The sequence below is a fragment of the Capra hircus genome, chromosome 21 (assembly GCF_001704415.2).
Source record: "Capra hircus breed San Clemente chromosome 21, ASM170441v1, whole genome shotgun sequence".
NCBI lineage: Eukaryota > Metazoa > Chordata > Mammalia > Artiodactyla > Bovidae > Capra > Capra hircus.
Window position 1 is genome coordinate 27,825,251 of NC_030828.1, and position 21,488 is coordinate 27,846,738.

At 44.7% G+C, this 21,488-nt stretch overlaps 1 protein-coding gene across 1 annotated transcript in view; it reads right to left on the reverse strand.

Annotated features, from left to right (window-relative positions):
• The window catches only part of FAM189A1 (family with sequence similarity 189 member A1), a 242,703-nt gene that overhangs the window by 99,564 nt on the left and 121,651 nt on the right, over positions 1 to 21,488 (reverse strand). The window contains exon 2 of the mRNA XM_018066510.1: positions 18,927 to 18,983. Coding sequence (XP_017921999.1) covers positions 18,927 to 18,983 — 57 coding nt within the window. The remainder of the gene's footprint in view (positions 1 to 18,926; positions 18,984 to 21,488) is intronic.

Sequence of the window (21,488 nt, forward strand, 5' to 3'; positions counted from 1 at the left end):
TGTGTCAAAGTGGCTAGGCAACAGCGCTCAATTTTTTGGCCAAGCATCAGTCAAGATGATGCTGTGAAGGTATTATTTAGATGTAATTAACAGTAAAGTCAGTGGACTCTGAATAAAGCAGAAAACCCTCCAAAATGTGGGCAGGCCACATCTAATCTGACACTAAAGCTGAAACTCTAATACTCTGGCCACATGATGCAAAGAGCTGACTCACTGGAAAAGACCCTGATGCTCGGAAAGATTGAGGGCAGGAGGAGAAGGGGATGACAGAGGATGAGATGGGTAGATACCATCACTGACTAAATGGACATGAGTTTGAGCAAATTCCAGGAGATAGTGAAGTTCAGAGGCAGAGGAGACTGGTGTGCTGCAGTCCATGGGGTAGGATACAACCTAGCAACTGGACAACAACACATCTAATCAGGGTTACTTTTACGCTAGTCTACACTGAAACCCATTTTGTTTGTAACTTATGACTTCTGATTAGAATTATACTTATTTGTCTCTCTGATCCTGCCTAATAGACTATAAGCTGCTTGATGATGAGATCTGACTTAGGTCATCTTTGAACCCAAGCAAGAAATAACATCGACCTTCCAAAGGCTGGGAGAGCAACATATATCTACCAAGAAGTAGCTGCCAATCAGGCTTCCCAGGTAGCTCAGTGGTAAAGAATCCATTTCCCAAGCAGAAGACCTGTATTTGATCCCTGGGTGCAGAAGATCCCTTGAAGTAGGAAGTGGCAACTTGCTCCTGTATTCTTGCCTGGAGAATCCCATGGATGGAGGAGCCTGGCAGGCTATAGTCCAGGGGGTCACAAAGATTTGCACATGACTTAGCAACTAAACAGCAGCTGTAGCTGCCAATCAGTAGATTAAGGTAGGTTACGGGACATGAACAGAAATAGAAGAATTTGCATTGGGGGTCAGACTAGTAGAAAGTCAGGTATGAAATCCAGAAAATCAGAACGAGATGGTATTAACAGAGGGATCCCAGAGTCAGGGAGCAGAGCCAAGATCTTGGGCCTGGGGAGGAAGAATGTGCTGGGAGTGGGGGTGACACCAAGTCCTAAATGTTTCCTAGAACAGCTCAGGGCAGAGAGCAGCTAGAAAACACCAAAGTTCCCGGATGAGCCTCTTTCCAATTCTCTAAAACACATGAGACCGACATCACCTCTGGGCTTCTGTGCCTCTGCCCCTCAGCATGCTTCATGCCTGGGATTATTTGTTAGCTGGTGTCCCTGTTTTCTGTCTGGCCTCCCCAGCTGTCCCTCCCAGTGTGAGCTGATCTCTCTTGTCCATCCCTGCAGATTAACACCTGGGTCTTGCCCAGAGGCATCTCCAGTGAAAACACCGGTTTGCAGAATGAACGAAACGTGGTCCATTTCACAAACTCCTGCACGCTTACCCTGACTAACATCTCATCCTATACAAAAACCCGCTTGCTAGTGATATTGAATTTCGGAGTGGAGAATAACTCAATTATATATAAATCTAAAGACAAGATAGAAAAATGCCTCCTGTAAGTTGAACGGTATAAATAAAAGTGTAATCATCAGTTTTTTTTTCCTTTCCATTTAATTGTCAACTGACAGTTCTGACCAACTACTTCAACATTAGCAAACAGGATCATTCAGCACCTTAGACAGCACCCCTCATGAGCCTGGAGAACAGCCTGGGGCTGAGGTCCCACTGCAGGGTCTGCTTCTCCAGGGCTCACCCTGGTCAGTACAACTCCCTCTGCCCTGCAAAACCTGCCCCTACCAGGAAATGCCAGAAGAGTGTGCACCTTCTCACATGGCACACATAAAAACAAAATCTTACCATACCCCTGTATTAAAGTAAAATAGGAAGATTCGGTTTTATACCCAGACGATTGCAAAGACAAAACATCAATCAGCCTGTGAAATCCAGATTAACATACCTATTGAAATACACAGAGCAGTTTAATCGGGAAAGTTACACACTCTATGGCATGCAAATTGGCACCCATCATGAATACATGAATACTGGCATTTTATATTTCATGCACGGGACTTATTTACACAGCACTCTGGCAAAAGGAACGTAAACTAACAATACAAACGATAACACAACTTGGAAACATCCCAAGCTGCCATATACAGGAAGAAGGCAGTGTTTTAACTTCCCTGAGTATGAAAAACTTACAGTGATAACAATTAACTCACAGCAAGGCAAGAGGGGAGGAAATGGCACACCAATGCAGAATAAATTAATATCAACTGTTTTCTCTTGTCTGCAGACACTGAAGACCATCTCATCTCTGACCAGAGACATTTCTGTTTAAAGTTTCCCCACACGTGGAAATACAAACACTACCAACCAAGTTGTAGATTATTTATTATTTCATACAACTCTTCAAATTAAGAACTAAGTTAACATACTCATTTTACAAAATCAAGTGTGAAGATATATTGTCTCTAGTTGAGGGATTAAGAAATTGAGACTAGAGTATAGTATTTTATGTTATGTAACCAACCAGCAGAAAGAAAAGATAGCATCTATCAGAGAGAAAGTCAAATATTAATGAACAAAAAGGGTAAATCAAGAAGTGATAATATAGACATATATAAGGTGACATGGACACACTCACTAGAAAAATTAAAATCAAATTATCAACATTTCAAAGGGCAGTGGCAGTTGAGGCAGAGAAGGAGCAAGAAATGTGACCTCCCTGCTAGCTCTTCGGGACCAGATGCTCTAGCCTTTTTCCTACTGGGGATTCCCTTGTGGCTCTGCTGGCAAAGAATCCATCTGGAACGTGGGTTTCCCTGGTGGCTCAGACAGTAAAGAGTCTGCCTGTGGTGCAGGGAACCAGGGTTTGATCCCTGGGTCAGGAAGATCCCCTGGAGAAGGAAATGGCAACCCACTCCAGTATTCTTGCCTGGGAAATCCCATGGTTGGAGGAGCCTAGCAGGCTACAGTCCATGGGGTCATGAGGAGTTGGACACGACTGAGTGACTTCACTTTCACTTTTTCCACTCTTCCTACGGCACTGTTTGCCTCTTCTCTATTAACCTGTCCTATTTGGAAAATTCTGCCCACTCACTTGTTCCTGACATCCATCTTCACCCCATTAGTGACTCACCTTCTACCTTTATGGTATTTTCCTGAAGCACAGAACTCTTTCGGCTTTAACAGTTTCCTTCATGGTGAATCTTTTCCTTATGCTTTTCATCTTGGTTTACTGTGTAAATTGGTCTTTTACTCACATGCAATTTAATTTCATGTCTTGTGCAAGGCAGAAGAAACCAACTATACTTCAGTTATGATGCATTTTAACACAAATTCCTACAATTTGCTATAGTTTTTTTTTGCCATCTATGCTTATTAGTGAAACTGGTTTATAAATTTTTTTCTCTACATTCCTTGTCTAGTTTAGCTATTACACTAAACCAGATTAATAAAATCACTTGACTAGTTTCCCCCTCTTCTTCTATTACTGTTTCTTAAAGGTTTGATAACAATCACCTGTATCTAACCCTGGCATCTGTCAGGGAACAGGGAGGTACTGAATCTCAATTCAAGTCTTTAATGGCTATTACTTCATTTGGGTTTTATATTTCTATTCTATTTCAACTTACATTGTTTTTGACTCTCTTTTATGAAAATTAGCCATTTCATCTAAGTTCTCAAATAGACTGGCATAAGGTCTCTAATAATCATATAATGTCTATGTTACTGTTACATTTTTTCCCCTTTGATGCTCATGTTTCTTCTCTTTTTATCTCTTTTATAAAATAACATAGATTTGTGTACTTACAACGCTTTTCAAAGAATTTTTGGGGTTTTCAGCTGACTCTAGTATTTCTTCAATATCAATATCAATACTTTTCTTTTAATCTTAAATTATTCTTTTTGTGACCTTATGCATTATATGTTAATGAACAAATACAAACAGAAAATTTAAAACAAAGCCCAAATTTAGTAGAAGGAAGAAATTATACAGATCTGAGAAGCAACAGTTAGAACTGGACATGGAACAACAGACTGGTTCCAAATAGGAAAAGGAGTACGTCAAGGCTGTATATTGTCATCCTGCTTATTTAACTTACATGCAGAGTACATCTTGAGAAATGCTGGGCTGGAAGAAGCACAAGCTGGAATCAAGATTGCTGGGAGAAATATCAATAACCTTGCAGATGACACCACCCTTATGGCAGAAAGTGAAGAGGAACTAAAAAGCCTCTTGATGAAAGTGAAAGGAGAGTGAAAAAATGGGCTTAAAGCTCATCATTCAGAAAACTAAGATCATGGCATCTGGTCCCATCACTTCATGGCAAATAGATGGGGAAATAGTGTCAAACTTTATTTTTTTGGGCTCCAAAATCTCTGCAGATGGTGATTGTAGCCATGAAATTAAAAGACAATTACTCCGTGGAAGGAAAGTTATGACCAACCTAGACAGCATATTAAAAAGCAGAGATATTACTTTGCCAACAAAGGTGAATTGCAGCACTCCAGGCTTCCTTGTCCATCACCAACTCCCGGAGTTCACTCAAACTCATATCCATCGAGTCAGGATGCCATCCAGCCTTCTCATCCTCTGTCGTCCCCTTCTCCTCCTGCCCCCAATCCCTCCCAGCATCAGAGTCCTTTCCAGTGAGTCAGCTCTTCGCATGAGGTGGCCAAAGTACTGGAGTCTCAGCTTTAGCATCAGTCTATGGTTTTTCCTGTGGTCATGTATGGATGTGAGAGTTGGACTGTGAAGAAAGCTGAGCGCCGAAGAATTGATGCTGTTGGACTGTGGTACTGGAGAAGACTCTTGAGAGTCCCTTGGACTGCAAGGAGATCCAACCAGTCCGTCCTAAAGGAAACCAGTCCCGGGTGTTCACTGGAAGGACTGATGGTGAGGCTGAAACTCCAGTACTTTGGCTACCTCATGTGAAGAGTTGACTCATTGGAAAAGACTCTGATGCTGGGAGGGATTGGGGGCAGGAGGACAAGGGGACAACAGAGGATGAGATGGCTGGATGGCATCACCGACTCGATGGATATGAGTTTGAGTGAACTCCGGGAGTTGGTGATGGACAGGGAGGCCTGGCGTGCTGTGATTCATGGGGCTGCAAAGAGTTGGACAAGACTGAGTGACTGAACTGAGTAGAAATAAATGAAATTGAGACTAAAAAGACTACAGAGAAGATCGATGGAACCAAGAGCTGGTTCTTTGAAGAGATCAACAAAATTGATAAACCTTTAGCTGACTCACCAAGACAAAAGACAGGAATTTAAATCTGTTTCTGGTGTTCGTACAGTTTGAAAACCAAACTATGAAAAGAAAAAAACAAACCTAGAATTTCCCCACCCTCCAAAAAGTTTGCAATACTTAGTGACATTCAGTAAGAGATAAAGGAATTCATCCGAATTTAATTTATTTAACCAACATGGGAATCTTTACTGTGACTCACATGCTGACCTGGGCATGGAGGAGGTGTCAGGTAAAAGTTTAAAGTGACAGTTACAAGACCAACAACATGAACAATAGCAATAAACTGTAGTTTCTTCATTACTTATTATGTTCCAGGTACTGTTCTAAGTATTTCAGATGAAATTTATTCTTCAAATGGTCCCACAAGGAAGAAAGGAAGGTATTACTATCATAATCCCCATTTTACAGCTGGAATCCCTGCGAATGGAGATGGTAACAGCTAGCACGTGGCAGGTGTATAATGCACACACTTATTAACAGCCATGAGCACATCAAGTAGAGAGTTCTAGTATCTTTCACAGGAGCCGTATTGTGTTTCTAACAGTTGCCAAAGCAGATCAGCTACTGTGATTACTTACATGGCTTTTTTCCCTGCTTTACGATATCACACTTTAAACGTCCTCTGGCTTGCAGAATGCCGAATTCCTCCTTCCTTGTGGTCTTTGCTGGCTGCCTTTTTCTTGTGGTCTGTCCTCTGTCACCCGTCCGATGTGTACTGTCAGCTCATTCATCATCTGACAGATTTACTAAGTCACCCATCAGCTCACCATTTACGAGCCTGTCCTCAGGCGCTCTTCCTCCACATCCCGGCTGCCACTCACCCTGATGTGCCTGCCGCCTGTCTCTGTCTGCCAGCCAAACCGGGACTGTTCCTGAGAGCTGCGAGGATCTCATTTGTCAGATAATTTTCTTCCTTTTTCCTTGTTAATTTGCCTTTGATTATTTCTGAGATTTTCTTCTTCTTGTTCCCCTGGGACAACCATTTTATTCACTTGTTTTTTATCACATGATACAATCCAGCCATTGTCATTTGGAAGCTTTCTGGATTTTATTACTAAAAATACATAAGCATTGGAATTCTATCTTTTGATTCTATGAGACTAAACCCAGGCAGGTTTTGCCCCATGCAGAGTGACTCAGAATGTGCATGAAGATGACACTTAATTTAGCACATACTCAATACAGGCTCCCCAGGTGGCTCAGTGGTAAAGAACGGGCCTGCCACTGCAGGAGATTCAGGTCTGATCCCTGCTCTGGGAAGATCCCACATGGCCCAGAGCAACTACTGAGCCTGTGCTCAGAGCCTGCTAACCACAACTACTGAAACCTGTGCACCCTAGAGACTGTGCTCTGAAACAAGAGAAGCCACTACAATGAGAAGCCTGCACACCACCACTAGAGAGTAACCCCCACTCTGTGCAGCTAGAAAAAAGTCTGCCTAGCAACATAGGCCCAGTACAGCCGAAAATGAATAAACAAAACTGTTTAGAAAATCAGGCCTAGGAAGTTCTAGAACAAATGGGAAACACTGCTGAACATCAATAATAGTACAAATACTTCGGTAAAACCATTTGATGTTATTCCATGAAAATGAAAATACATCCTCTGACCAGTGCTTCCATGTCCAGGCCCGTACACCAGCAGAACCCTTACCCACATATGTGAGGAGATTGGTATTAAAACATTCACAGCAGCTCCAGTCATAATAGCAAACAATTACGTCAATGCCTACTTGTCCACTAAAGAAGAACAGGCAAATACACTGTGACATGTTATATATTAACATGATAGAATACTGTATCATTAATTATCAAAATAATTCATCTAGAGCTGCACATGCAAACATAGATGACCTTATAACCGCATGACTGAAGCAAAGCAAGTCATAGATGAATACAGATTGTGATTCCACCTATGTAAAGTTCCCAGGTGGTGCTAGTGGTAAAGAACCTGACTGCCAATGCAGGTTAGACGTAAGAGATTTGCATTTGATCCCTGGGTTGGAAAGATCCCCCAGAGGAGGAAATAGTAACCATTCTAGTATTTTTGCCTGGAGAATCCCATGGACAGAGGAGCCTGCCTGGCAGGCTGCAGTCCATAACATCACAGAGTTGGACACGACTAAATGGAAGGAATGATGCTAAAGCTGAAACTCCAGTCCTTTGGCCACCTCATGTGAAGAGTTAACTCACTGGAAAAGACTCTGATGCTGGGAGGGATGGGGGGCAGGAGGAGAAGGGGACGACAGAGGATGAGATGGCTGGATGGCATCGCTGACTCGATGGACATGAGTCTGAGTGAACTCCGGGAGATGGTGATGGACAGGGAGGCCTGGTGTGCTGCGATTCATGGGGTCGCAAAGAGTCGGACACGACTGAGTGACTGAACTGAACTGAACTGAAAGTGACTCAGTGCACATGCAAAGTTCAAAACCAAATAGCAATAATATACTATTTAGGAATATGCACATATAGGGCAGAAGAATGATGAATGTGGGGAGCCCTACTCTGAAGAGAAGCAGGAGATGAAATGCAGGAGGCCCCAGCCCGGGCAACTCAGCTGCTTTATGTTCACTACAGTTACGTCTCACAGCTCCCCTCACATTCCATTGCATGTGTCGTAACTTCATGTTAATTACATTTAATACATTTTATTTATTAATAAATCAATGTTAATACTTAATAAATATCCCACCATTTAAATGGAAAAATATTTTAAAAGCAACTGCCAGTAGAATAAAAAAAAAAGGTGTCTACCTTTTAAATATTTGCATAAAGTAAAACACACTGAAAGCAGTATTTTTAGAAAAAACACAACATAAAAGTCAGGAGTACCAGCAAACATTTAAAAACAGGAAGATCAAAAGAATAACAAATAATTCACAAATAAATAAGAGATTTCACAATAAATAGTTACCCTCATTTAGGCAGACTGATTTGTATGAGTCATACCTAAAAAAAAATGTCACAGAGAAACTAAAGTAAAAATGAAGGGAAAGATATCAGGTAAATTTGATCAAAAGGAAAATAACTTTGGTGCTTCAATTTTAGATGAAGCAGAATTCAAAAAACATTAAACTGGGACAAGACCAGTTTATATTAGCAGATGCTGTGATCCACAAATAACGAACACTAGTACATTTAAGGGTATAAAATCCAAATAGAGTTAGAAGTGATGGAAATAAGAAGCTGACAAGACAGAGCCGTAGTGGAGGGTATTCATGCAGATCATGAAGCAAAAGGCTGTTTGTACACAAAGACAAGGTGAGCCTGACAGTGGCTGGGTGAGGGGTGTGGGGAGGCAGAGCTCGGGGTGTTTTTCAGTCGTGTCCCTGCATTTTTCAGTTTGCTACGGCACAGCGGGGGACAAAAAGCACTACTGAGACCTGTGTTTGGTGATGATGCCACACATATAAGACAGGTAGACAATTTCTTCCTAAAGTCAATCTCCAAGTAGTCAATGCAACTGATTTTTTAAAACTTCTGTTAGTCATTAGATAATACTGCCTATACGGTGCTATTTGAAATCAATAGAAATCCATTTTTCTAACCAATTGTTGAACCACATAAAGTGAAGAGCAAAACAATTAAATTTGAAACCTCTAAGTCTTCTTCTCATTCCCAATCAGAATCTCTATATCTTAATACAAATTGAAACCTACAGCAATTTGATTCAACACACATAAAAATCAGGGTAAAATATAGGTGTTCTAATATTACCATCACTTACTGTAACCACATAAAATTATTCAGGTATCAGAGATAAAGTCCATGAGTAATATTCCTCATTAAAAGAGGCTGGACATTTGAAAGAAAATCTGATAACTAATAGCCTATGCATAACAATTTTTGAAAGCTGGGTAAGTGGAGATATTTCCTCAGAATTGCATATTAAATTCACGTTCAATTAATGTGGTTCAGCATTTTCTTCTTATGATTTGTATGCTTGGTAATACTTTTAAAATTAACTGTGCCTCCAACAGACATACCACATACTTCTCAGCCGCCGTAATTTTTCTAACACTGTATCTTTATAACAGTAATTGCCTTCTTTCTGAAAGAATATGCGTTTGGAATGTAGTGACACTTCATTTATTACTTTTCTTATATTACAGCTACCTCAGCATATTAGATTTTTTTTTCCCCCTTAACGACTTTTTTCTATTAGGAGACCATGAAGACCCCCGGGGCAGAATAAGTCCATTAGGGAGGAGGCGCTTGAGAGGCAGCAGGAATTTCTAACATGGACATCAGACAGTTCTTGTCAAGAAGACATCTTATCAAGATATCACAGGCTATCTTCCATTTCCTGTGAACTACAGATGCTTTTTTAAAAATAATTTTTAAAATTTACTTATTTAGTTGTTTGTGGCTGTGCTGGCTCTTCACTGCTGTGCACGGCTTTTCTCTAGCTGCAGTGCCCGGGCTTCTCATTGCGGTGGCTTCTCTTGTTGCAGAGTACAGGCTCTAGGTAAGCAGGCTTCAGCAGTTGTGGGGCTTAGGTGCCCCGTGGCATGTGGGATTTTCCTACAGCAGGGATCGAACCCATGTCCCCTGTACTGCAAGGTGGATTCTTACCCACTGGACCACAAGTGAAGGTCCTAGAATCTAAACTCTTTGAAGGCAAGACCATCACCTTGTGCTTCTTTGTGTCTGACTCCTTGCACACTCCCCATGGCTTGCATGAGGAATTTTACTGCAACCACAGGCTCTGAGCCTCATCACTGGATGTTTCTGTGACCTCCTATGGGCTGACCACATTTCTTATGTGTCCCAGACAGACACTATAAGGAACCAGCTACAAGTCAGAATCAGCCCAAGGTGACACTTATAAAGGTCATCTCCTGAAGGTCACCATGAAAGACATGACCAAGACTCCACAGTGGGACAAACTCTTCTGGAAACATCTTCAAACTGTGCTGGTCCAAAAGCTGGCCTACTAAGTGTCTTACCATAATCAGGACATTGACTGTGGTCTGAGGCTCCAGCTACCTACAACTCCCCTCAAGACATATTCACCACTGGATGTGGGTTACACTTCACATCACTTCACTTCAGTCGCTCAATCCTGTCTGACTCTTTGCGACCCCATGAATCGCAGCACACCAGACCTCACTGTCCATCACCAACTCCCGGAGTTCACTCAAACCCATGTCCACCAAGTCGATGATGCCATCCAACCATCTCATTCTCTGTCATCCCCTTCTCCTCCTGCCCTCAATCTTTCCCAGCATCAGAGTCTTTTAAAATGAGTCAGCTCTTCACATCAGGTGGACAAAGCATTGGAGTTTCAGCTTCAACATCAGTCCTTCCAATGAATACCCAGGACTGATCTCCTTTAGGATGGACTGGTTGGAGTTCCTTGCAGTCCAAGGGACTCTCAAGGGTCTTCTCCAACACAACACTTCAAAAGCATCAATTCTTTAGCGCTCAGCTTTCTTTATAGTCTAACTCTCACATCCATACATGACTACTGGAAAAACCATAGCCTTGACTAGATGGACCTTTGTTGACAAAGTAATGTTGCTGCTTTTTAATATGCTGTCTAGGTTGGTCATAACTTTCCTTCCAAGGAGTAAATGCCTTTTAATTTCATGGCTGCAATCACCACCTGCAGTGATTTTGGAGCACAAAAAAATAAAGTTTGACACTGTTTCCCCATCTATTTGCCATGAAGTGATGGGACCAGATGCCATGATCTTAGTTTTCTGAATGTTGAGCTTTAAGTCAACTTTTTCACTCTCCTCTTTCACTTTCATCAAGAAGCTCTTTAGTTCTTTATTTTCTTCCATAAGGGTGGTGTCATCTGCATATCTGAGGTTATTGATATTTCTCCCAACAATCTTGATTCCAGCTTGTGCTTCCTCCAGCCCAGCGTTTCTCTTGATGTACTCTGTATTTAAGTTAAATAAGCAGGGTAACAATATACAGCCTTGACGTACTCCTTTTCCTATTTGGAACCAGTCTGTTGTTCCATGTCCAGTTCTAACTGTTGCTTCCTGACCTGCATATAGGTTTCTCAAGAGGCAGGTCAGGTGGTCTTGTGTTCCCATCTCTTTCAGAATTTTCCACAGTTTATTGTGATCCACACAGTCAAAGGCTTTGGCATAGTCAATAAGGCAGAAATAGATGTTTTTCTGGAACTCTCTTGCTTTTTCCATGATCCAATGGATGTTGGCAATTTGATCTCTGGTTCCTCTGCCTTGCCTAAAACTAGCTTGAACATCTGGAAGTTCATGGTTCACATATCGCTGAAGCCTGGCTTGGAGAATTTTGAGCATCACTTTACTAGCATGTGAGATGAGTGCAATTGTGTGGTAGTTTGAGCATTCTTTGGCATTGCCTTACTTTGGGATTGGAATGAAAACTGACCTTTTCCAGTCCTGTGGTCACTGCTGAGTTTTCCAAATTTGCTGGCATATTGAGTGCAGCACTTTCACAGCATCATCTTTTAGGATTTGAAATAGCTCAACCGATATTCCATTATCTCCACTAGCTTTGTTTGTCGTGATGCTTCCTAAGGCCCACTTGACTTCACATTCCAGGATGTCTAGCTCTAGGTGAGTGATCACACAATCGTGATTATCTAGGACGTGAAGATCCAGTTACAGGTGAAGATGGGTTACAATGGAGAAGGAAATGACAACCTATTACAGTAGTCTTGCCTGGAGAATCCCATGGACGGAGGAGCCTGGCGGGCTACAGTCCATGGGATCGCAAAGAGTCGGACACATCTGAAGTGACTGAAACTACATGTAGCTTACAAGGAAACCACCCAAGCCATACGTTTTGTGTGTGCGTGTGTGTGTATGTGTGTGTGTGTTCTTAGTTGCTAGGTCGTGTCTGACTCTTTGCGACCTCGTGCGCCAGGCTCTTCTGTCCAAGGGATTTCCCAGGCAAGAATATTGGAGTGGTTTGCCATTTCCTCCTCCAGGGGATCTTCCCAACCCAGGGATCAAACCTGCATCTCCTGCATTGCAGGCAGATTCTTTATCTGCTGAGCCATTGTGGAAGCCCCCAGCCACATATAGAGATACACAGAAAGGGTCTAGGACTTCCCCCAAGGCAGGCATGGGAACCCCTGCAGATGGAACCTGCCCCCCACAATGTCCTGAGCTCCCCCAAATGGCCCATGTCCCAAGAGCCCTTCCAACAAACCTGCTGCTATCTGATCTCTGCCCTATTGGGAGAAAGTAACATTCCCATGACTAGTAAGAGTTCACTCTTTCTGAGAAGATTCTCAACAGTGATTTGGAGGTAAGAGACAGGGAAAAGTCTATTATAGTTGTTTCCAGGTACAGTTTGAAATGATGCATTTAATTCATTATGCGTCCAAGCATGCAAGTACCTTATTAGGTATCTCTGTCTACCTTGTTTCTAATCTTCCTATCCAAGCTCACTGTCTCTTTCAGAAAGTAAGCTTTATTCAGTTCAGTTCAGTTCAGTGGCTCGGTCGTGTCCGACTCTTTGCGACCCCATGAATCGCAGCACGCCAGGCCTGCAAAAGCAGTATTGAGTATTCAGGACTGATTTCCTTTAGGATTGACTGGTTGGACCTCCTTGCAGTCCAACGGACTCTCAAGAGTCTTTTCCAACACCACAGACCCATCACTTCATGGCAAATAAATGGGGAAACCATGAAAACACTGACAGACTTTACTTTCTTAGGCTTGGAATATTAAAAAGCAGAGACATTACTTTGCTGACAAAGGTCCATCTAGTCAAAGCTATATGGTTATTCCAGTAGTCATGTATGGATGTGAGAGTTAGACCATAAGAAAGCTGACCACTGAAGAATTAATGCTTTTGAACTGTGGTGTTGGAGAAGACTCTTGGTCTCATGATCTCAACTTAAGAGTTCCTTGGACTCTAAGGAAATCAAACCAGTCATCCTAAAGGAAATCAGTCCTGAATATTCACTGGAAGAACTGATGCTAAAGCTGAAACTCCAATACTTTGGCCACCTGATGCAAAGAACTGACTCATTGGAAAAGACCCTGATGCTGGGAAAGATTGAAGGCAGGAGGAGAAGGGTACAACAGTGGGTGAGATGGTTGGATGGCCTCACTGACTTGATGGACATGAGTTTGAGCAAGCTCTGGGAGTTGGTGATGGACAGGGAAGCCTGGTGTGCTGTAGTTCATGGAGTCGCAAAAAGTTGGACACAATTGAGTGAACTGAACTGAAGAAGTGATTTAAACAAATGTCATGTTTTAATAAAAATTATTTTTTGCAATGACCATTTCTAATTTCACTTGGCCTTGAGTAGTTCCATTATGCTATAATTTAATTAGTTCATTTCAGTCTCAGCTTTCTAGTTAGACTTATCTTCCCCTGATTAGATTTAATACCATCAATAAATTTAAAGGCAAGTGTGCTAGTCTATTTTCATAAACAAGATGCGGGCTTTAGATTCTTCCACTGCTTTATTAGCAGAGTAAGATACTGCCTCATAAATATAGGTATACCCTACTTCCTCTTGTCCTCAGCACCAACAAATGAAGGCTTCATCTTTAATGTGATTGGGCAAAATACATTCTCCTGACTGTATTCAAAAGGTCATGATCTTGACTGTGAGAAAGCCCCAAAGTGGATTTATAGCGAATTTTCTGAATAAATGATGACTCCAAACACATTTATATTAAACACGTTAACCTTTAACTCATCTACATTTTTAAATAGCATATTAAAGTTATATTTGTGCTCAATTCAATGGGCTTGAAAGAAAGCCCTACAGGCTTCCTATAAATTCATATTAAAGGTTAAAGTGATTCATATATATTTTTTTCTCACAAAATATGGCCAAACATACAAATCTGCAGTGAGCCCAGGACTGAATTTCTGATGGACACAGCAGGAAATACTGTTCCTAGTATAAAAATTGAAAGATACTTTAAAAAAGAAGTTAACATATTTTAAGCTTTCCTTCACTGGAAATGATCACCATAGCAATGAAGAGAGAGAGAGAAACCCTCATGCCGGCTGAAGCTCATTCATCATCCACTTCCAATTCCTCGGTATTTGCATGTTTCGAGACAAGCCGTGGGGCCACAGCGGTGTCCGAGGAATCAGGCTCACAGAGCTCCTGGAGGCTCTACCTCTTGGACTGAACACTAACTAGTAATACACATTCCTACTGGGGCTGAAACAATTTAGCAATAAAGCTAAATCATTATCGGAGTAGACTAAAAAGCTAGATTCCTCAACCACTGTAACATAAACAGTACTAAACACATCAGTCTAGATATGGCACTCATATTCCTACAGATTAGTTTTCAAAATACGTCTAATTTACTTTTAAGAACTGTACTAAAGTGTAATTTGTTACTTATAAAAACAAATTCTAAAAATGTTTTTAACCCGTGGTTATTAGCTTCTCAATAGTATTAGTTATTACAAGAACTAGTGGTCAGGTTAATACTACCCACTCAAGCTCTTTTTTTATAAAGTATATAGCATTCCCCTCTTACCTGAAAGAAATACATCTCAAGACCTCAGGTAGACACCTAATATGGCAGATAGTACCAAATCCTATATATAACACTATCCCTGCATGGGTGCTAATTCACTTCAGTCATGTCCAGCTCTTTGTGATCCCATGGACTGTAGCCCTCTAGGCTCCTCTGTCCATGGGATTCTCCAGGCAAGACTACTGGAGTGGGTTGCCATGCCCTCCTCCAGGGGATCTTCCTGATCTAGGGATCGAACCTGCCTGCCCTGCAGGAGGATTCTTTACCACTGAGCCACGAGGGCAGCCCATATATCACTATACACTTATGATAAAGCTTACTTTAAAAGTCAAGCATGGTAAGAGGTTAACAGTAATAACTAATAATAAAATGGAATAATTATATTAATGTACTATAATAAAATTTATGTGAATGTGGTTTCTCTTGAATGTCTTACTGTCCAAATTTAATGCTTTTTCCTTCTTAGCTAAGCACTCATAATGCACTGTGGCCGTAACTTTTGCAGTTTGAGGTGTGATAGCAAAAGTAGCATGAATTTCTCTTTCCTTCTTCACAATTTCACAGATAGAATATGATCTGTTCTTACTGCGGATCTTGGCAAATTTGGCAGATGCTTTTTCTTTCCTTAAGAAGTCTAGCACTTTTACCTTTTCACTTAAAAGAAGCGATTTATGGCTTCTCTCAAGAGTATCCAACTATTGGCATCACTACTCTTGAGCTTTGGGACCATCATTAAGTAAAATGGTCACCGTTCCAGGGTCACTGGAACACAGCACCAATATACCATGACAGTCCATATGATAACCCAGACAGCTGCAGAGTGATGGATGGGCGAGACTGGCTGGACAAACGGACGATTCGCATCCCAAGGGCAAGGCTGGGGATTTCATCACTATAGTCAGAACAGCTTGAAATTGGAAACTTCTGAATTGTTTCTTTCTAGAATCTAATATTTTTGACTGCAGTTGAGGGTGGGTAATTGAAACCATGTAAAGCGGGACAGTGGATGGGGGTGAGATGGGGGGGGCCCTCCTATAATTCCCGTGATTATATGTGAAACTGTTTTCAGCATTGATATATAAGCAATCACAAGACATATCACTGAATCTCTGAAAAAATGAGCTAATCAGAGCTATATAATCTGAATCGTAATTGGCGTCTAGCACAATGAGAAACCTTTTATGGTTTGATGTAAGGAAGACAATTATCTCAATCATAGGAGACACTCATCACATTGAAAAAAACGAATGTGGAAAAAAGCCATGTGAACACACACACACTACTGGTGAAGTGCCTGTGAGGCTTCAGCATTTGGAAAAGGCTCCTAGAAGATGCAATGGCAGAAAGTCACAAAAGAAATGATGGCAGAAAGTCACAACATCTTCCTCTCCCCACATAACAGGCACCAGCTGGGAAGGGCGGACTCCTTCCCACCTCATCAGCCAGCCTGCTGCCCCCGCCCAGCCTTTTCCCCAGACAGAAGCCCCCTACCCGCCGCAGCACATCAGTTACTCCAGTGGCTGGCTGGAGGGCAGAAGAAAGGGTAAGCAGATTATTACCTTTGTGGTAACGGATGGAAACTAGGTTGTTGGTGACTGGCACACTGCAATGTACATGGAAGTACAAATATAAAGCTCACATGAAACTTATATGATGCTATAAACCAATGTCACCTTGATAAAAGTAAATCTTAAAAAAATGAATAATTTAAATCAAGACTTCAGGATTTTTGAGCTGAGACTCTAGGCAAGGCACTTACCTTTCTAAGTCTTCCTTTTTTCTGGAAGATGGGGATAAAATCAATATCGTACTCACAGGGACACTGTGTGGACAAGCTTGGGTATCCCTCCCATGCAGGGCTTAGCACGTAGGAAATGCCTGGTACGTGGTCCCTGTTAGCAGTATTTTAAGGATGGGCCCTACATGTTGTGGAGCACCATGCGGGGCTTGGATTCAGACGCTTGGAGGAGGGGAACCCCCACATCCTGGGGGGCAGGAGGGCTTCCAGAGGGCAGCAACGAGTGAGCCCTAGTGAGTGGCCGGGCAGAGGCCAGAGGGGTCTGGGAGGAAGTGTTATTTGGGGGCCAACACACAGGAAGCCCAGAGGGTCCAGGTGTCGGGGTGAGGCTGGGCAGGGGGAAGGGCTAAGATCACGTCAGTGCTCATGGTTCAGAGAGTGAGTTTTTTTGCTAATAAATTGAGAGATTTCATCGCCCTGGTCAACAGATATATGAGTGTTCTTATACCAGAGACAGTACGCTCTCCACCAAGACTCCGCCCTCCCTCCATGACTCAGGTGCCTCTGGGAAGGACCTGTCCAGGGAGGGACCATCTTTTCCAGCTTCCTCCCCAGCCAGATGCCCCCTGGGCTCTATGACAAGCCTCCCCTCCCCTGCCACACCCCCATGGTGTGCCATGCAAGCATGAGTGTCCCTTTTGGGCCAAGGAAGTTAAGAAGCACATGATTCTCCGCCATCCTCTCCCGTTCACTGAAATGCAGGGGACTCCATAGGTCTGGAGAGTGTAGGGCCCCTGGCAGAAGCAAGTAGGGTCTCTGAATCACTGTGTGGGAGGAACAACCTGCTGCTTGGGAGGCCCCTCTGGACAGGAGCAGGAGGCAGATGTGCATGGCATTAAGACACTGAAAGTCTGGGGTCTGTGACAGCAGTTGGTACCACACTAATCCAATCCCTTATATCCTTGAGTTGCTGAAGCAGTCAAACTAGGGGCGTCTTCCTTCCTCCTCAGCTACCTGGAGAGCAGCTAGACCCACAAGGCTGCGGAGCCAGCATCTGGAAGCTTCAGCTGTGGCTGCTCCCACTAGGGCCGCCCTCCTGGGATGAGGCCCCCAGACCCACCCTATTGCTGCTGACTAGCCCCCAGGACATACCCCAGCCATCTGCACAAGGAGTCCTGACCACTCAGGAGCCCCCAGCACATGCATCCTTCACAGTGAGATGCCCAGTCCTATGAGAAGCTCTGTCCCCAGGTGGGGCTGGGGCGGGCGTGAGGGTGGTGATGGGGTGGGATGGGCCTTCCTCCCATCCCCCACGCCCACCTGAAGGAGGTCAGCTTTCCTCTGTTCAGAGGTCAGGCGGAGGGTTTACTCTTCATACAATGGGGACTGGTCAGAAGAGCTGGGTAGGCTGTCCCTTTGTCCCTGAAGGGGACCCACAGCACGGCTCTCTAACCCAGTGTCTGCTGCCACCTCCCTTTGCACAAAAGCATTAGCATCTCGATATACAAGCTGAGACTGACTTGAAAATAATCCAGCAACAGGCCTGGAAAAAACAGGACCAGTCAGGGTCAATGCTGTTGAGATGGACTGGGGTACACAGGGTCCCTTATATAGTCTCTCTACTTGGGCACATATCTGAAAATGTCGAAATACAAATCTAAAGGAAATTTCTCAATATTCTGTAGGAGAGGAGGCCCCTAAAAGGAAAGCACCCCTCCCTCCCAATGCCTTTTCAGGATGTGATTAATGGTTCCTCTCAAGGAGGAGGAGGTGTTTACAAAGACAAGATTTGTGGGCTTTTTTTCTATTTCCATTAATATTTAGTACATGTCATTATCTCCAAGTCTAATCACTTAAAGAAGAGATTTTAAATAATTGATTACTACAAAAGAGGAGGACGTCTTTTTCATGATCCATCAAAAGCCGGAAAACCTCTTTGCTTAGTCCTGATGTGGACACATAAATACATTAATGCACATGCTGAGAAGCACACACACACAGATCAATAGACACAAATTTGCTCTGGGTACTTTTCCGAGGGAAAAACCATCATCCTTGTCCCACCTCCGGTGTAGCACGCCCCCTCCCCAGCACAAGGCCCAGCCCCCTTGAGACAGGGCTCCAGGGGCACCTTTCTTCCTTCTTTCTTTCAAAGAAACACCAATGCAAATAAATATCACCATGCAGAGTTTCACAATCACCAAGACATGCAGAAAGGTAACATTTCTGGAACTCGGATGAGTTACATCTGGCCATGTGATCACACCTATGTGTGCGAGCATGTTTACCCATTTAGAGACAACACCTGTGTCCACACTCTTTAAAATGCCCATGTTGGTGACATGTCCTCCAAGAGGGCACAACTCAGACAAACAAGAAGAGGACAGCCCATGAGTGAGCACCTGCAGAGGCGGGAGGCTGGCTGGAGGGAGGCCGATGCCTTGAGAGCACTCATGGCTCCAGGGCCACACGAGACAAGGTTCCACTTACCACGAGGGACAGGGGCCGCTTCCAGGAGACGACGCCGATGAGGCCTGACAGCAGCACCTGGAAGAGAGAGCAGGCCATGAGGAACTGCCAGGACTTGTCTGGAGCACAGCGCGGGCAGAGCGGTCACGGTGGAGGGTTCGTCCCTCCTACAGTCACGCCTGAGGCCACCGCTCAGGGCTTGAGGTGACCGGCTCACAGGGATGTCAAGAGCAGACAGGCTTTCTGATTGAGCCTCCCCAGCCTTCTCCCCAAGTCCTGAGAGACATGTGCCGTGTGATTCAGCATTACACAGAGCACCGGACACACTGCTTTGGGGACGGTGGTGATGTCCCCACTCTCTGGTCACCTGCCACCTGCATGGAAGCCCGAAAGCCCACTCTGCCCTCCCTCACCTGGGCCCCTGCCCCTGCAGGGGCCTCCTCTTCACTCCCGCTCACCAAGGAGACTCCCACACTTCTCCCCCTGGCTCTGAGCTGCCTGCCCCTGGCCCCGCCCATTCTCTGGCCCCTTAACCCACCAAGCATGTGCCCCCAGCACATCCCCCGCAGCCCCCCGTCCACCCAGGCTCCCCTATGTCTGCTGCCTCTCAGGAGAACCATCCTCGGCTCCTGGCTCACCGTTCTCCTGGGCTGCCCCCCCAGCTCCCTGCTCTCCACATTCCCAGTCTCCTTATGTTCAGGAAAGGCCACCAGGTCACGGAGACACAGCTTCTTCTCACCCACTGCAATCTGCCTTCAGGGAGGTCACCAAACGGGACAGATAGGCCATCCCTCCTTGACTTTCCATGGAGGGCCTGGGCCAGGCTTGAGGGGCCAGGCTGCACTTGCCCCCTAGAATTCCAAAAGGACTGAGCCCCAGGCTTGGAGGAGAACATGCAACTGAATGGACCCACAAGGTCCCATTGTTGACAGAGCCCAGTTCATCCCTGGCACCTCGGCACAGAGCAGAACCAAGTCTCATGTCCAGTAGCCTCCAGCCATCCACCACGAGCCATGCTGGCCTCAGACGTCCAGCAACACCCAGACCAGCGGTCTCACATGAAAAACATTAAACCTTAACCACACACAGATAAGGATGAACTAAAGAGCTTCACGTGCGCTGCTCCCAAGCCTGTCATATCTGCCTCCTCTCCGCAGCGCACACGCCACTTCCACACACAGCCGATGCTGCAAACATTACCGACAGCTGTGTTCCCACCTCCGAACCTCCTCACTCCATGATTCCCCAGCCCCCTTCATCACAGAACTGCTGGCTGCTGTTCCCCAGGCTCTCCCAGGCCGGGTCTCCAACACGCCTCTCCATGCACATCTGAAGCCGCTCACTTCCCTTCTCACCCCACATTCCACCTCTCAGAACCTGCTCTGGTGCCCAATGCGTCCTCCTCCATGGACACACGACTCCCCCAGGTCATGTTCCGATGGTAAGCTGGCATTCCTCCTAAGGACATGCTGCTGAGACTCACTGTCACTCCGTGCCCGAGAGTGCAGACCCTGACCTCTTGTCTCCACCTCCAACCTTCTTCTGGAGGGTCCACGTTTCTGCCAACCCCACCATCCTCATCTGAGCCATGGTGCGTTTAGGACCCGCTGTCCTGAGGCTGGGTCTGCTCTTCCTCTCAACACCTCTCCCCTCTGCCTGCGCTGGCTCTCAGGATTCACCTACCTGGATGGGGGCACCCCGCCACTTACCTACCTCTGCCCACTCACTGGAGCCTTGCTGGATGTCTCCACCAGGTCGTCACCTTCCTGGCGGACCAGATAATCCCATATAGTCCAGTCCCCGATTCCCCATAATCACTGCCCAAAGGGACTCTCCTCTCCTGTCCTGTCCATTGTGGGCACCAAAGTCACAGCATTTCTCAAAGGGAAACCCTGTGGGCTATCTCCCCTCCACACTCAGCACTCCCCTCTTGTTGCTGGCCCTCTGCCTCAGCCCCACCCCTTTCTCTTCCCTCTGACGACGTCCAAGCTCTGGGGGCCTGGCTCTGACCCCACCATTCCCCCCAGGATGGGACCTCCAGAGTGCCCTCTGTCTGTCCTTCACGACGACACTGGCTGTGCCCAGACTGAGCCTGGAGGGAGGCTGAACATTCTCCGACCATCTCCTAGAATATGTCCACTTAAGCTCTGCCTTCTCCTTCCCATTCTAATAGACGAAATCTCACCCATCCTCTGAGAGAGAACCCAATATCTCCTCACCCAGGAAGGGCCCAGGAATTCAAGTGAACCTAGGGTCCCCGCTGAACTCTCCAACCACCCAATACCTCTCAAGACCTCTCTGATATGCGAAGACAGAACTCCTTCATCTTCTAAGGTGAAGCTGCCAAAACTATCAAATCTCTACAGTGACCAGCCCACTTACAACAAGGATGTCACCACCTTCCAAAGAGCGAGGGTTTCTAAACACAAAGGAAATTAATAGCACTTATCTTAGGCCACAGTAAAAATTCTCAGCTTTTCCTATCTTCATCATGAAGTCATTTATTCATTTATTTGGCTGTGCCAGGTCATGGCTGCAGCAAACGGGGTCTTTGTTGCAGCATGCAAACTCTTAGCTGTGGCA